This window comes from Neolamprologus multifasciatus, chromosome 10 (genome assembly GCF_963576455.1).
Source record: "Neolamprologus multifasciatus chromosome 10, fNeoMul1.2, whole genome shotgun sequence".
In the NCBI taxonomy this organism is placed as follows: Eukaryota; Metazoa; Chordata; class Actinopteri; order Cichliformes; family Cichlidae; genus Neolamprologus; species Neolamprologus multifasciatus.
The window spans coordinates 31,740,706-31,756,574 of NC_140448.1; the positions used below are offsets into that span (position 1 = coordinate 31,740,706).

Here is a 15,869-nt window from a genome sequence, read left to right on the forward strand (position 1 = left end):
AGGCTTTTCAGGGAGTTTTTAGGACTTCCTGATAATAATGAATTGCAGTAGTCCAGCCTGGAAGTAATAAATGCATGAACTAGTTTTTCAGCGTTACTCTGAGACAGGATATTTCTAATTTTAGAGATGTTGCGCAAATGGAAGAACGCAGCAATTTGTGTCTAAATGATCAGTATTTATTCAGATATGTGTTTGCATTTGTAAATCAGTTCAGGTATGGTCAGATTGCTTTGTCTGTGTGGGTGAATAGGAGGGGGCGATGGAGGTGTTCTGGCTCTGAGGTCGTCCATGTTTTCTACAGTCATTGGTACAAATGGTGAAACACCAGCACACTGGGCCCAGGTGTTACCAGTGCTACGTTCAAACTGCAGGTCTTGATGCTCAATTCCAATTTTTTGATGAAATCCGATTTTTTTGTCTGCTCGTTCACACTACAAATAAAATGCGACAGCAAACGCGCTCTAGTGTGAACGCTCAAAGCGGCCGCATGCGCAAAAGAAGACGTCACACACAACACGCTCTGTTTAGACCCACACCAAACAACATTGTTTGACTGATGGCCTTAATATAAAGATTTGTTTTGGACTTCACGTTTCACAATTTTGCTTTAAGTTATAAAGTTGTTTTGTTATTTACATATGGCCCAATAATGATCCTGTTGGGTCTGCGCTTCAGCAGGCCTGCTAGTTCAGAGACTCATCACTCATGAAGAAAGCAAGACAACGACGGAACTGTTGTTTTCTTGCTAGCAAGGGAAGGTTGGTCAGCACCAAGTAGAGAAGAGACAGTAATGTCTGCTGTACCAGCAGGAGAGCCTCGCTCTCATGCAGCCATGAACAATGCAGCATGCAGTATTCAGTATGCAAGAAGATTACAGTTACATTACTTTACTCATTTACATCACAAGTGTATTGATTTATGCATAAATGGAAACACACAGAGAACATGACCTTTATTAGTGAACATAATCACATTTTGCTCACCAGCTCCAAGATTCTCATCCAATCAACAAGCTGTTTGCATTCTGTCGTTCAAACTAAAGTCTGCCACACAGAAAGAGCTGTGGTCAAAGTATTTGTTACTACACACAGCAGAACAGACACACATCAAACTCTGGGACGTCTCGGCTCCTCTTTTATTCTCAGCCATCTAAACATGCATAGCTATGCAAAATCATGCAGTGAAGTTCTAACCACCTAAATCTACATGTGAGGGTTAATATATATATACTGCTGTGTATTTATAATAGTGGGATATATTTCTGTTCTATTCCACTGAGTTAATTTTGAGTATAGTGCTGAGTCGTCTGCTAACTCATATGTACCAACTCTGAGGTGGAAATATGTAGATTATGAACCTTCAGTCGTCACCTTCACTGTATGACACATGCATGTTTCAGTGCAACGACTGTAGCTGCCAATCCTGCTCCCACTGCTGCTCCCACTGGGCCTAAGATGCTTCCAACACCCGCCCCTATCTGACAAGCCTTGATGTACTCGTTTTCTCTTTCTGCCCGTCTTCTGGCTTCTTTTTCTGACATCTCTGGATTTTCTTCCAGGAGTCGATCCATTTCTGCTTTTATTGCTTTCTCAGCTTCTTCAAACATCTCTTTGGTGTAGCAGCTTCCTCCGTTTTTCTGGACCATTGTGTTGATCTTCTTCAGCAGCTCTTCGACCTGAGAGGAATCCTTTTCTCTGTTGTTAAAAACATGATATCCTCCCTCACACTGACTGATGAAGTCATTGAGTTCTTTATTTCCATTAATTAAATGTTCTACACTGACATTATCTGCTTCCAGATCGTCTCCATGGGTGAACAAGGCCATAGTGTAGCATGCCGCTTCATCTCTGAATATCTTCTGAAGGAGTTTCACTGTTTCTTGTTCTTCTTTGGTGAATCTGTTTGGTTGGATCACAACCAGGAACACGTGAGGACCAGGAGCAGCAAAGGAGATGCACTTACTGATCTCTTTCACCACCTGCTCTAGAGATAGTTTGGTATCAAACAGACCTGGAGTATCAACTACAGCCAGTGTTTGAGCCCCAAACTCTCCTGTTTCCTTCTGACACTCTGCTGTTATTGAAGATGACGATGAAGTGGATTTAAAAGCTCTTCTTTTTAAGATGGTGTTTCCTGCTGCACTCTTCCCAGCTCCAGTTTTCCCAACCATCACGATCCTGAGATGTTCTTTTGCTGCATCTGCTGAAGAAGATCAACATGTCATCGATGAGGTTTTCCAAAGAGAAGCATTCCACATCCACTTTATTAGTAATCACACCTCTGAGTGGCATTAGTAATAATAATAATAATAATAATAATAATAATAATAATAATAATAATAATAATAATAATAATAAATTTTATTTATGAGCGCCTTTCAAGTCACCCAAGGACACTTTACAATAGGATAAAACACTTAGTAAAACAATGGCAGAATAAGAAGAATAAAATAAAAGCACAAGATAAAATTAACAAACAGTGGATTCACAGTGAATATGCAGATTTGAACAGATGAGTTTTGAGTTGGGATTTAAACTGTGGGAGAGAACCAATGTTTCTTATTTCTGGGGGCAGAGCAGCTGAAAGCTCTGCTTCCCATGATGGTGAGGCGGAAGGAAGGTACAGCAAGCTGGATAGAAGAAGAAGAACGAAGTGAACGGGCAGAACAGGTGGTGGTTAACAGGTCAGAAAGGTAAGGAGGAGCGAGGTTATGAAGGGCCTTGAAGGTGAGCAGAAGAAGTTTGAATATTATCCGGAATTTTACAGGGAGCCAGTGAAGTTCTTGAAGAACAGGGGCGATGTGCTGGTAGGAGGGGTTCTGGTGATAATTCTGAACCAGTTGAAGCTTATGGAGGGATTTTTGGGGGAGACCATGCAAAAGAGAATTGCAGTAGTCAATACGGGAGGTAACAAGACTGTGGACAAGAATGGACGTAGACTGGGTGGAAAGAGAAGGAAGTGATCTGTTAATGTTACGTAGATGGAAGTAGGCAGAACGGGTGAGATTATTGATGTGAGATTTATAGGAAAGTGAACTGTCTAGGATGACACCAAGGCTCTTAACCTGAGGAGAAGGGAAAACTGGAGTTATCGATGGTGAGTGAGAAATGGTTCGCCTTCAAAAGGTTGGATTTGGTGCCAATAAGGAGGATCTCAGTTTTATCCTCATTGAGCTTTAGAAAATTAGAGGTAAACCAGGATTTTAACTCGGATAGACATTCTGTAAGGGAAGAAGGTGGGAGGGAGGAATCAGGTTTGCAAGAGAGATATAACTGGGTGTCATCAGCAAAACAGTGAAACTGAAGATCAAATTTGCGGAAGATGGTACCTAGAGGGAGGATGTATATTATGAAGAGAAGAGGGCCTAAAACTGAGCCTTGGGGTACACCAGAGGTGACGGGGAATAGACGAGAGCGGAGTGATCTTAGTTGAATAAACTGAGAACGGTCGAGGAGATATGATTGAAACCAGGCGAGGGGTGTGTCAGAGATGCCGAGAGAGGAAAGTCTGCTTAGAAGTACAGAGTGAGAAATGGTGTCGAAGGCTGAGCTCAGATCTAAAAGGACGAGAATGGTGAGAAGACCAGAGTCAGCTCCAATTAAAAGATCGTTCATGCTGCATCATTCATCAGCATGAAATGATATCACTGCTACACAGATGATGGAGCAGTTTTATAAGCCCAGCTGTTTCACGTCTCCTTCTACTCCTTTCACTGATATCAGGACTTTCCTCCATGAGTCAGTAGCTGATAACATGCACAAGAACACTTTCTGTTCAGCAATGAGCTCAGCCTCAGGGAGGGGCAGCCCTCTGAGGGGAGGGAGACAAAGACGTACGTTTATGCACCTCTCTGCATTTAATCCTTTCTTATTATTAATCTCTGGCTCTCTTCTACAGCGTGTCCTTGTCCTGTCTCCCTCCACTCAACTCCAACCACTCACGGCACACAGCCGCCCCTCCCTGAGTCTGCTTCTGATGGAGGTTTAAGGAAGACGGATTTTGTTAATCTGGTTGTTAACTGTTTTCTGTTGTCACAAAAAGCTTTTCAGTGTTGAATTCACTTGCATTTGTTTAAAATTTGTGCAGCACATTTGGCTGTAACAGGACAGCAGAGGTCAAATAACTACAGAACAGAATGAGAGAGCAGTGTTAGCAGCACACACACATTCACAAAGAGAAATCACCTGCCTGAAAACAATCAATTCATCAATGTAATGAATACAAAACCTCATATTCTCCTTATCAAAACTTTATATGAACCTGAGATTTCTTATACAACAATAAAAGTTATAAATTACTCACAGGGTGGAGCAGGATTGCTGTCCATGTTCGTCTTTTACAGGCGGATAATCTTTGTCTCTGCTGATGTTCTGCTCTCAGCTGCGTGACTTCCTTCAGCCGCCTCGTTGGCAGTGCTCTGTGTTTCTGCAGCAAAGCTCTGTCCAGTTTTTAAAGCTTCCTTCTCGTCACATCAATCAGGTCATCTGATGTTGATCGTTTGCCTGGTCTTAAAAGCACATTCAAGCAGATGTAGGAAATCTGCAGTCAGAAATATTAAACCTGTGCTGTCAGGAAACAATGACCTAACAGAATATCATGATCCTGGACAGATCAGGAGTTTTGCACTTACAATTTCTGTTCCTTAACGTTTCTGTTTCATTCTTATGTTACTGTCGTTTTTTTTGCAGTTTTGTGCCTTTTTAGAAGTATTTTTGTGTTGTTTCCTCATATTTACATTCAGTTATTTTGGTTGTTTTTCAGTAGCAGCTCGGCTCCTTAGTTCCAGTGAAAAAGACAACCTGAAGGAGGAATGTTTTTTGTTTTATACAGTGGCTCGTAAAAGTATTCGGCCCCCCTGAACATTCCCACATTTTGTCAAATTACAGCCACAAACATGAATCGATGTTATTGGAATTCCAGGTGAAAGACCAACACAAAGTGGTGAACACGTGAGAAGTGGAATGAAAATCAGACATGATTCCAAACATTTTTTACAGATAAATAACTGAAAACTGGGGTGTGTGTAATTATTCAGCCCCTGAGTCAATACTTTGTTGAACCACCTTTTGCTGCAGTTACAGCTGCCAGTCTTTTAGGGTCTAGTCAGTGATCCCTGTCGGCTTCTCTCGGTTTTTATTACTGTTAATCATTTTAAAGCTCAGTTTTTAAACATTTACGATGTAACTACAGCCCAGCAGCAGTATATTAATGACTAACCTCGTTTTTATGGATGGATGATCTCAGTTGTTCTCCCAACTGAACTCAGTTGTTTTTCCCGACTGAAGGTTAAACAGACCTGGAGGATCCACACCAGCCAGAGTTTGATCCCCATGTTTGTGTCTGACACTCAGACATTAGTGAGGATGATGATTGATGACGTGATGAATCCAGGGCCCACTCTACTCTTTCTTCATTAAGGCTGTTGTGTTTTTAACATGTTTTAGTGTTTTGTATTTTGTTGTATTTAATCTCAACAAGCCCCTAAAAACAGTCAGTGATCCCTGTCGGCTTCTCTCGGTTTTTATTACCGTTAATCATTTTAAAGCTCAGTTTTTAAACATTTACGATGTAACTACAGCCCAGCAGCAGTATATTAATGACTAACCTCGATTTTTTGGATGGATGATCTCAGTTGTTCTCCCAACTGAACTTTGGTCCGTTTACAGCAGGGCCGTGCAGAGAGGTTTAAAGGGGCGGGTGCTCAAAGTTAAAAAGGGGCACATTGAACCAGGCTGAATAACAACAACACACATTCATCAAGAATCTAATATGGGCAACAAGGCAAAGCAAACGTAGCCGATGTTTTACCTGATGGGTACAATGTTGCTGTTGAGGGGTTGCTGCTGATAGTGCTGCTGATGGTGCTGGAGGGCAGGGCTGTGTTGATCTGTAGACATTAAAAAGTCCATAGGAGAGATGGTAGCTGATTAAACAAGTGTCATGAGATAATAACAAAATGCAAAGATTGGTGACAGCACTTGGAACCATAAGGCAACAAAAAACTGTGAGAAATAAACTCGGCTCTGCCTGTGAATCACTCTTTGCTTCTCTTCTTCCTTCCATCCCATCATCTCATATATCACTCTCCACTTGCTGTCTATCTGAGAACAAGGCACAACTTGCTATTGCAATAAACTATAATCTAATTATCCACACCTAACAACTCTTGCACTTAATCTATAATAAAATGATGACAGAAAAATGTTATAGCACTGCCTTTAGTAGCCTCACACAGCTCCTACTGTTTCCTCCTCATGTCCTTACCAGACATGTCTGGACAATGTTATATCATGAGTAATATTATTTTTTAAATCCATCTAAATAAAACACACACATGCACACACAGTGACATTTTAGACCTTCTTCAGAATACTGTATATACTATAATGCCATCACGGTGCTGATCCAGAATCCTTACATTATTATTTATTACTAGAGCTACAATAATAAAGCAATGAGGAGGGGGAAGTAATAAATATAAAATAATGTATTTATGATGATTCCATTTGTTTCTCTATCCACTCTGTGCAGGGGGAAAGCTTATTACATTTTTAAACTGTAGAGATACAATCATTTTACTGCTGTAAAATCCAAATTTTGTCTTATTTAAAATATAAATCTAATATAATCTGCTTCTTAATGTATGTTCTTTAAAATACAGCGTGTGTTTTTTAATATATTATAATAATGCATAATTATGTGGACATGCATATTAGACCGTTTTTTAGTGAAATATAATCCCTCCAGAAAGGCAGGAAAAGCTCTGTAACTTACTTTAAAACTAAATATGTTGATCCCCATGTTTGTGTCTGACACTCAGACATTAGTGAGGATGATGATTGATGACGTGATGAATCCAGGGCCCACTCTACTCTTTCTTCATTAAGGCTGTTGTGTTTTTAACATGTTTTAGTGTTTTGTATCTTGTTGTATTTAATCTCAACAAGCCCCTAAAAACAGTCAGTGATGCCTGTCGGCTTCTCTCGGTTTTTATTACCGTTAATCATTTTAAAGCTCAGTTTTTAAACATTTACGATGTAACTACAGCCCAGCAGCAGTATATTAATGACTAACCTCGTTTTTATGGATGGATGATATGAGGAAACCAACACAAAAATACTTCTAAAAAGGCACAAAACTGCAAAAAAAAAAAAACGACAGTAACATAAGACTGAAACAGAAACGTTAAGGAACAGAAATTGTAAGTGCAAAACTCCTGATCTGTCCAGGATCATGATATTCTGTTAGGTCATTGTTTCCTGACAGCACAGGTTTAATATTTCTGACTGCAGATTTCCTACATCTGCTTGAATGTGCTTTTAAGACCAGGCAAATGATCAACATCAGATGACCTGATTGATGATTGACGAGAAGGAAGCTTTTAAAAACTGGGACAGAGCTTTGCTGCAGAAACACAGAGCACTGCCAACGAGGCGGCTGAAGGAAGTCACGCAGCTGAGAGCAGAACATCAGCAGAGACAAAGATTATCCGCCTGTAAAAGACGAACATGGACAGCAATCCTGCTCCACCCTGTGAGTAATTTATAACTTTTATTGTTGTATAAGAAATCTCAGGTTCATATAAAGTTTTTATAAGAAGAATATGAGGTTTTGTATTCATTACATTGATGAATTGATTGTTTTCAGGCAGGTGATTTCTCTTTGTGAATGTGTGTGTGCTGCTAACACTGCTCTCTCATTCTGTTCTGTAGTTATTTGACCTCTGCTGTCCTGTTACAGCCAAATGTGCTGCAACACATTTTAAACAAATGCAAGTGAATTCAACACTGAAAAGCTTTTTGTGACAACAGAAAACAGTTAACAACCAAATTAACTGTATTTAGACAGCGTTACTTTACTCTTTCATGGATTGGTAACATTTTCAGGGAGTTTTCATTCAGACTGAAGCTGCTCCACCATTACAACCAGAAAGAAACCAGAGAAGGTCTCACAACAACAGACAACATGAACATTAAAGTCAATTTCTTTGTTGCTGTGTGCAGGTGTGTGTTATGCACAGTGTTGTAGATGTGTCAGAGGACCTGTATATGTAAAAACCTGCTTTACTCAGCACTCATTGGTAGAGATGGCACGATACCACTTTTTTTATGTCCGATACCGATATCATAAATTTGGATATCTGCCGATACCGATATGAATCCGATATAGTGTGCTTTTTAATCAATAAAACTGTTTTTTTAATATCTTGCTGAATTTTGTATAAGTTCAAACTCAAGTTAAAAAACAACACTAAAGTTATTCTGTTATAACTGTGTGCAAAAAACACACTGCACCCAAAATATTTTATAGTTCGGCAACACTGATCAATCTAATAAACTTAAACCTGCTCCATCCTCCCTATTCTGGTATTTTAAAGAGTAAGCAACCTAACTAATAGGGTTGAAAACTCCCAGCAAAAACATAAATTAAAAAAAAATAGGGAACCACCCCCCACCCTCCACCTCATGATGCTTAATCGGCGTAATCAACTTTAATTTGATGCAGTGTGAAAAAAAATGCACAGAAATAAATTATTTTTCAAGAATAATTAAATAGATTCAACATCTTTCTTCAACAGAACTGCAGACTGCACAGATGGTATCTTCCCAAAGGAAAAAGTATTGTAGCTTACTAGGGTATATTAGACTTAACAGTTACTATATACAGTAATGGACTTCTATACATTTTACATCAGATTAAAATTTTAGGTGTAAGATTCAGATAATTATTAAATAATTAAAAGCTAGATATTTTAAATGAGAATAAGAAAGAAAAGTATGTCTTTGTTCCCCCTTTTCCCTGTTAATGCCCTATCGGCCCCCCTGGCTAAACTTTGCTAGATCCGCCCCTGCACAGTTACAGCCGTCAGCTGCGTAGAAAAAGATCCTGGTGTAGAAAGTAATATTAAATAAATTCTAACAACAGCTGATCAAGCTTAAACGTGCTGCTGCTGTTTATCCGCTGATCTCCTCTTTATGAGTGGGCGATAAACAAACAAGAAAGTCGGGACTCGCGACAGAAAAGCCGATCAGCTGATCATTGATCAGTTTCATGTTTGAAGTAATAACAGGAGAGGGAGGGGGAGTGAATGAGAGAGGTAGATGCAACTGCGCAGCAAAGACAGAATAACTTCAGCTTTGTGTATATTTTTTAATTCTAGCTGGAGTCCGGGACAAATCGCTTCCCTTTCACCTCAATATGGAGCTTTAGTTGTTAAGCTTAACGTGGAAATACTCTGCAAACATTCAGGGATGAACTTACACACTTGCTTTACTTCTCTGGGATAGTTTTCGCCGAGATGAAACGCCTTAGGAAGCATGTAGGAGGCTCCAAATGCTCCAACAGTCCGCCGACAGGTCTGGCAGACGACAGCCGCTCTATCACGTGACACATACTGCTCTGACCCGCCGAGCTGGGTTAGGCCAAGTAGCGCGTTTTGTGAGGTGATTTTGTGATACTTCGGATCGGATTACATTTTTTATTTCTCTCCGATATCCGATCCAGTAATTTAGGTCAGTATCGGACCGATACCGATACGTAATATCGGATCGGTCCATCTCTACTCATTGGTCGGACCGGAGAAAAAATAAAAACTGTCTTGGCTGCATCTCAGAAGGCTGCAGTGTTTTGATGCTGACAAAATCCGTCTTCCTTAAATCTCCATCAGAAGCAGACTCAGGGAGGGGTGGCTGTGTGCCGTGAGCGGTTGGAGTTGAGTGGAGGGAGACAGAACAAGGACACGCTGTAGAAGAGAGCCAGAGATTAATAATAAGAAAGGATTAAATGCAGAGAGGTGCATAAACGTACGTCTTTGTCTCCCTCCCCTCAGAGGGCTGCCCCTCCCTGAGGCTGAGCTCATTGCTGAACAGAAAGTGTTCTTGTGCATGTTATCAGCTACTGACTCATGGAGGAAAGTCCTGATATCAGTGAAAGGAGTAGAAGGAGACGTGAAACAGCTGGGCTTATAAAACTGCTCCATCATCTGTGTAGCAGTGATATCATTTCATGCTGATGAATGATGCCACTCAGAGGTGTGATTACTAATAAAGTGGATGTGGAATGCTTCTCTTTGGAAAACCTCATCGATGACATGTTGATCTTCTTCAGCAGATGCAGCAAAAGAACATCTCAGGATCGTGATGGTTGGGAAAACTGGAGCTGGGAAGAGTGCAGCAGGAAACACCATCTTAAAAAGAATAGTTTTTAAATCCACTTCATCGTCATCTTCAATAACAGCAGAGTGTCAGAAGGAAACAGGAGAGTTTGGGGGTCAAACACTGGCTGTAGTTGATACTCCAGGTCTGTTTGATACCAAACTATCTCGAGAGCAGGTGGAGAAAGAGATCAGTAAGTGCATCTCCTTTGCTGCTCCTGGTCCTCACGTGTTCCTGGTTGTGATCCAACCAAACAGATTCACCAAAGAAGAACAAGAAACAGTGAAACTCCTTCAGAAGATATTCAGAGATGAAGCGGCACGCTACACTATGGCCTTGTTCACCCATGGAGACGATCTGGTAGCAGATAATGTCAGTGTAGAACATTTAATTGATGGAAATAAAGAACTCAATGACTTCATCAGTCAGTGTGAGGGAGGATATCATGTTTTTAACAACAGAGAAAAGGATTCCTCTCAGGTCGAAGAGCTGCTGAAGAAGATCAACACAATGGTCCAGAAAAACGGAGGAAGCTGCTACACCAAAGAGATGTTTGAAGAAGCTGAGAAAGCAATAAAAGCAGAAATGGATCGACTGCTGAGAGAAAATCTAGAGATGTCAAAAGAAGAAGCCAGAAGACGGGCAGAAAGAGAAAACGAGTACATCAAGGCTTGTCAGATAGGGGCGGGTGTTGGAAGCATCTTAGGCCCAGTGGGAGCAGCAGTGGGAGCAGGATTGGCAGCTGCAGGCGTTGCACTGAAAGATGCATGTGTCATACAGTGAAGGTGACGAATGCAGGTTCATAATCTACATATTTCCACCTCAGAGTTGGTACATATGAATTAGCAGACGACTCAGCACTATACTCAAAATTAACTCAGTGGAATAGAACAGAAATATATCCCACTATTATAAATACACAGCAGTATATATATATTAACCCTCACATGTAGATTTAGGTGGTTAGAACTTCACTGCATGATTTTGCATAGCTATGCATGTTTAGATGGCTGAGAATAAAAGAGGAGCCGAGACGTCCCAGAGTTTGATGTGTGTCTGTTCTGCTGTGTGTAGTAACAAATACTTTGACCACAGCTCTTTCTGTGTGGCAGACTTTAGTTTGAACGACAGAATGCAAACAGCTTGTTGATTGGATGAGAATCTTGGAGCTGGTGAGCAAAATGTGATTATGTTCACTAATAAAGGTCATGTTCTCTGTGTGTTTCCATTTATGCATAAATCAATACACTTGTGATGTAAATGAGTAAAGTAATGTAACTGTAATCTTCTTTCATACTGAATACTGCATGCTGCATTGTTCATGGCTGCATGAGAGCGAGGCTCTCCTGCTGGTACAGCAGACATTACTGTCTCTTCATGCTGGAGGTGGGACATAAATTCCCCACTGTGGGCGAGCCGTCACTCTGACCAGCTGAATGTGCTCCTTGTGTTTGGACCACACAGAGTGTACGAACAATAAAGCTAATAAAGCTAATGCTAAAGCCATAGCATGACGTTCATGTATGTTCTACCAGAGTAATAAAAAAGACATCAAATAACCTTCTGTGGGGAGACTGTTATTGTACACACACACACACACACACACACACACACACACACACACACACACTTGGTGCTGACCAACCTTCCCTTGCTAGCAAGAAAACAACAGTTCTGTCGTTGTCTTGCTTTCTTCATGAGTGATGAGTCTCTGAACTAGCAGGCCTGCTGAAGTGCAGACCCAACAGGATCATTATTGGGCCATATGTAAATAACAAAATAACTTTATAACTTAAAGCAAAATTGTGAAACGTGAAGTCCAAAACAAATCTTTATATTAAGGCCATCAGTCAAACAATGTTGTTTGGTGTGGGTCTAAACAGAGCGCGTTGTGTGTGACGTCTTCAAAGCTGCGCATGCGGCCGCTTTGAGCGTTCACACTAGAGCGCGTTTGCTGTCGCATTTTATTTGTAGTGTGAACGAGCAGACAAAAAAATCGGATTTCATCAAAAAATTGGAATTGAGCATTAAGACCTGCAGTTTGAACGTAGCCTAAGCGACACTGGTAACACCTGGGCCCAGTGTGCTGGTGTTTCACCATTTGTACCAATGACTGTAGAAAACATGGACGACCTCAGAGCCAGAACACCTCCATCGCCCCCTCCTATTCACCCACACAGACAAAGCAATCTTTTTTTTTTTTTTTTTTTTTGCCTGTCCCGTTTGGCTCTTTTGCCATCAGAATTATTGTCTAAGGGCGAAGAAAGATGCCCAACGGATTTTCTTTACCAAATTGACCATCCCAGCTTTGCCGTAATGGTCCATTTGATTCACCTTTTATTATTTATTTTATTTTCACTTGTTGAATACGGGACAGACTTGACTGGGGGAAAGAAAAGGGAGAAAGAAAGAGGAAAAGAAAAACAGTTGAGAAGAGGGACGGGGGAGAAGGGCAAAAAACAAAAACCAACAGAATAAGCAGAAAAAAAAAATACATATATCGATCACCTGGATCACCTGTTGAGAAAGAAAAAAGAAAACAAGCAGAAGAAAACGAGAGTAATAGAATAAACAACATCACAATGATATATGGGAATACAACAGTAAATACTAAATATTAAACATTATTGTGCAGCACGTAAGATCGACAGCACACAGTGTGCTTTGAGGTAGGAGCCAAAAAGGGTGCACTTTGTGTGTGTGATCACCCGTGTGTACACCTGTGAGCATGAGCGCGCTTGTTTTTTAAAAGGTTCCTTCATGTAATGATCTGCTAGAGGGTGTGGGGGGGCCACAGCCCCGTCCTCCAGGGCATGAAGCAGGTATGGAGGAGATCAAGACTCCAGACATCCAGAGGCCCCCAGAACACATGAGACCAAGGAAGACCAACAGAGGGGCAGCCGTGCCACTATCCCAGAAAGAGCTGAGGAGAGTCCCAGATGAGGGGTCATTCAGCAGCCACGGAGCAGAAGCTGTGCAGTGACGGGGGGTTGCAGTGACGTGCCCGTGAGCTCCGCCGGCAGCCAGCTGTGCCTGAGTGACCGAGCCCCAGGCCGAGAGGCCGGGGGCACCCCACCTCTGAAGTGGCTCGAGCGAGCCCCAGGCTCCAGGCCCCGATAAGCAGCCGCCAAGGAGTGAGCCGGTGTGTACCTGGACGCCCATCCCCAGACACAAAGAACCACCAACGCACCGATGTCTAAGGGAGTCCGCCCCCGGCAGGGGAAGTGGTGGGGGGAGATAGGCCTCCAAACCTTGGAGGGCCTGAGATATCCACAGAGAGGTGGCATCTGATACCCAACCTGACATATAGACACAGACATACAGGCACACACAGATACAAACATCCATTCCCACCCTCATGCTCTCATATGCACTTACTCCACACTCAACCAACGTGGAGACAGACATAAAGAGACGCTGTACACACAATCACACTCCCCAAGCATACTCTACAAACCGGGTCTAGGTACCCTTGCCCCTGGAGGGGGGAACTGCACCCATACCCAGGTGGTGTTACCCTTTTCCCCGCGGTGGGGAGAAGCAGACCGCCCCGACTTCACAGCAGCAGGGAGGCCCCACATTCCGGACCCCAGTCGGACAGCCAACTCCTCCTCCTAGCCCCCCCACTCCAGCAGGTCGCAGAGAACGGGGGGTGAGAGAAGACTCCTAACCTCCCTCCACCCGCTCATTGTAGTGTTGATGTATGTGTGTTCTAAGGTGCATTTAAAACCCAGGAGGGCATGGAGCTACCTGCCAGAGAGCAGCAGGTAAGCACATAGCACCTCCTGCTAGCCCTCAATGTCTACGTGTATTTAAAATTGAGAGGTGGGCAACGATGCCAGGGGTGAGGTGTACACCCTGATGGTAATTGGGATTCCGTGTAGCGTGCCCACCCCCAAGATCCTATATGTATGTGTAATGAGAGAGTGAGTAATGTGAATGTCTAAGTTGTGGGATAAAATTGAGGCAGAGGCAGCCAGAAGGGGACAGAGGGGGGGAGGGGGGGGGGGTTACCTCCTCTGCACCCTGGTGACACACCCCTACTCCAAGGCCCTGCATGTGTGAGTGGTTGTGGTGGAGCGGGAAGAGGGAGGCAGATGGAGATGGGGAGGGAAGGAAGAGAAGTGACCCCTCCCTGGGGCCAGCTCCCCCGCTGACCCCAGTAGGCACCCCCATACTCCGCGACCCGCCAGGGAAGGGGGGCCCAGGCCCATCCGAACCGGGGCCCAGTGCAGCGGCGCCGCCCGGCCCCACAGAGCCCGGGACAGTCCACCTGACCCCACCACAGAGAAAACTGCACCCACCCCATCATCCACTCATCTTCCAGACTACATAAGACAATAGACGCCCAGGCTGAGATCTTCCTCCTCCTCTCCTGTATCTCCCCCTCTTGCAGAGAGAGTTCCTGAAGAGAGGAAAGCTCCTGCAAGATGTGACAACGCCCCCCCACCAGTTAAAGAGCCCCCCAGGTGGCTCGACGCACTGGCGGCACCCTGCGCTAGGGCTGGGCCCCCATACACCCACCCGCCCACAACCCCGGCAACACACCAACCAGGACCCAAGCCCCCGAGGCCCGGCCAGGGCCCCAGGCCAGAGCCGGAGCGCCCCCAGAACCTCACGCCCGTCCCGGACCCACCCAGGGGCAGCCAGGCCACCAGGTCAGTAACCCCCGTCCGTCAGCACAGACCCTCCCCTAGCCCTGCTGCACGCAGCCACGAGGAAACCGTCACCTAAGAGCCAACCCCTAATTGGCCATGACCACTACCCCGGGTTGAGCCCCCCAAGGAAGATGCTCCCGGGGAACCTCTCGACGCCCTAAGCCTGACCCTACGCCCACACCAATCACAACAGTGAAGGCGGGACCAAACTATGACCCCCCACCCCCACTAGGTGATGGAGCTGATCAAAGGAGCCCAGAGCGATTGATCTGATGTGGTGGCAGAGGCTGTATCAAGACTAATGTAATCTAATAGATAATTTCTGTATTGGTTAGAATTAAGATTGTTTTTATTTTTCCAGTTCATGAGGACTGTTTTCTTGGCTATGCATAGGGCAGTGAAAACCATATGGGCTATATTCTTTTCTGAAGTGACATTATCTAAGCTGCCCAACAAACACACTAAGGGGGAAGTTGGAATGTTACATTTCAGACACTTTGATAAGTCTTCACATATCTCGCGCCAAAACTTCTGAACTGGTGGACAGAACCAAAGAGCGTGGATATAATTGTCCGGTGAATTGGTTTGGCAGTGTGAGCAGTTGTTGGTAGACGTAAAGCCCATCTTGAACATCCGATGACCTGTATAGTGCACTCTATGTAGTATTTTGTATTGAATTAATTGAAGACTGGGATTTCTGATTAGATGAAAGGTTTTTAAGCAAATCTGAGACCAGAAGTTTTGGTCTGAGTTAACTGATAAATCCGCTTCCCATTTTGCAATAGGAAGTGATATTGATTCATCTGTTTTAGAAAGCATTCTGTATATTTTGGATAGTAATTTGGGGGTTTTAAGAGTAAGAAATTGAACCACACTTGGTGGTGTTTGTAGTTCAACTTGACCCGGTTTAAATTTCTTTTTTATTATGGATTTAATTTGTTGATATTCTAAAAATCTTTTCTTGTTGATCCCATATTGTGTAACTAGTCTGTCAAATGAAATAAATTCTGTTCCTTCTAGTATATGTTCTACATATTTGATTCCTTTACCACTCCAA

At 43.1% G+C, this 15,869-nt stretch overlaps 2 protein-coding genes across 4 annotated transcripts; one reads left to right on the forward strand and one right to left on the reverse strand.

Moving 5' to 3' along the window:
* Window positions 1-993: 993 nt before the first annotated feature.
* Window positions 994-4,448, reverse strand: LOC146510514 (GTPase IMAP family member 9-like). 2 transcript variants are annotated; one of them, XM_085175677.1, is made up of 2 exons: window positions 4,303-4,448; window positions 994-2,199 (listed from the first exon to the last, which is right to left on the reverse strand). In XM_085175677.1, exons 1-2 carry the CDS (start codon window positions 4,325-4,327, stop codon window positions 1,373-1,375), a joined length of 852 nt encoding a protein of 283 aa, XP_085031803.1. In that variant the 5' UTR covers window positions 4,328-4,448; the 3' UTR covers window positions 994-1,372. The 2 variants fall into 2 exon arrangements, with proteins under 2 accessions (XP_085031803.1, XP_085031802.1); XM_085175676.1 differs by having other exon boundaries at window positions 994-2,202; window positions 4,303-4,446.
* A 1,187-nt stretch (window positions 4,449-5,635) lies between these two features.
* LOC146510515 (GTPase IMAP family member 9-like) lies at window positions 5,636-11,713 on the forward strand. Of its 2 annotated transcripts, none has more exons than XM_085175681.1 (2): window positions 5,636-7,533; window positions 10,108-11,713. In XM_085175681.1, the coding sequence occupies exons 1-2, from the start codon at window positions 7,509-7,511 to the stop codon at window positions 10,935-10,937; spliced, it is 855 nt and encodes a 284-aa protein (XP_085031807.1). In that variant the 5' UTR covers window positions 5,636-7,508; the 3' UTR covers window positions 10,938-11,713. The 2 variants fall into 2 exon arrangements, with proteins under 2 accessions (XP_085031807.1, XP_085031808.1); XM_085175682.1 differs by having other exon boundaries at window positions 10,111-11,713.
* The last annotated feature ends 4,156 nt before the right edge of the window (window positions 11,714-15,869 follow it).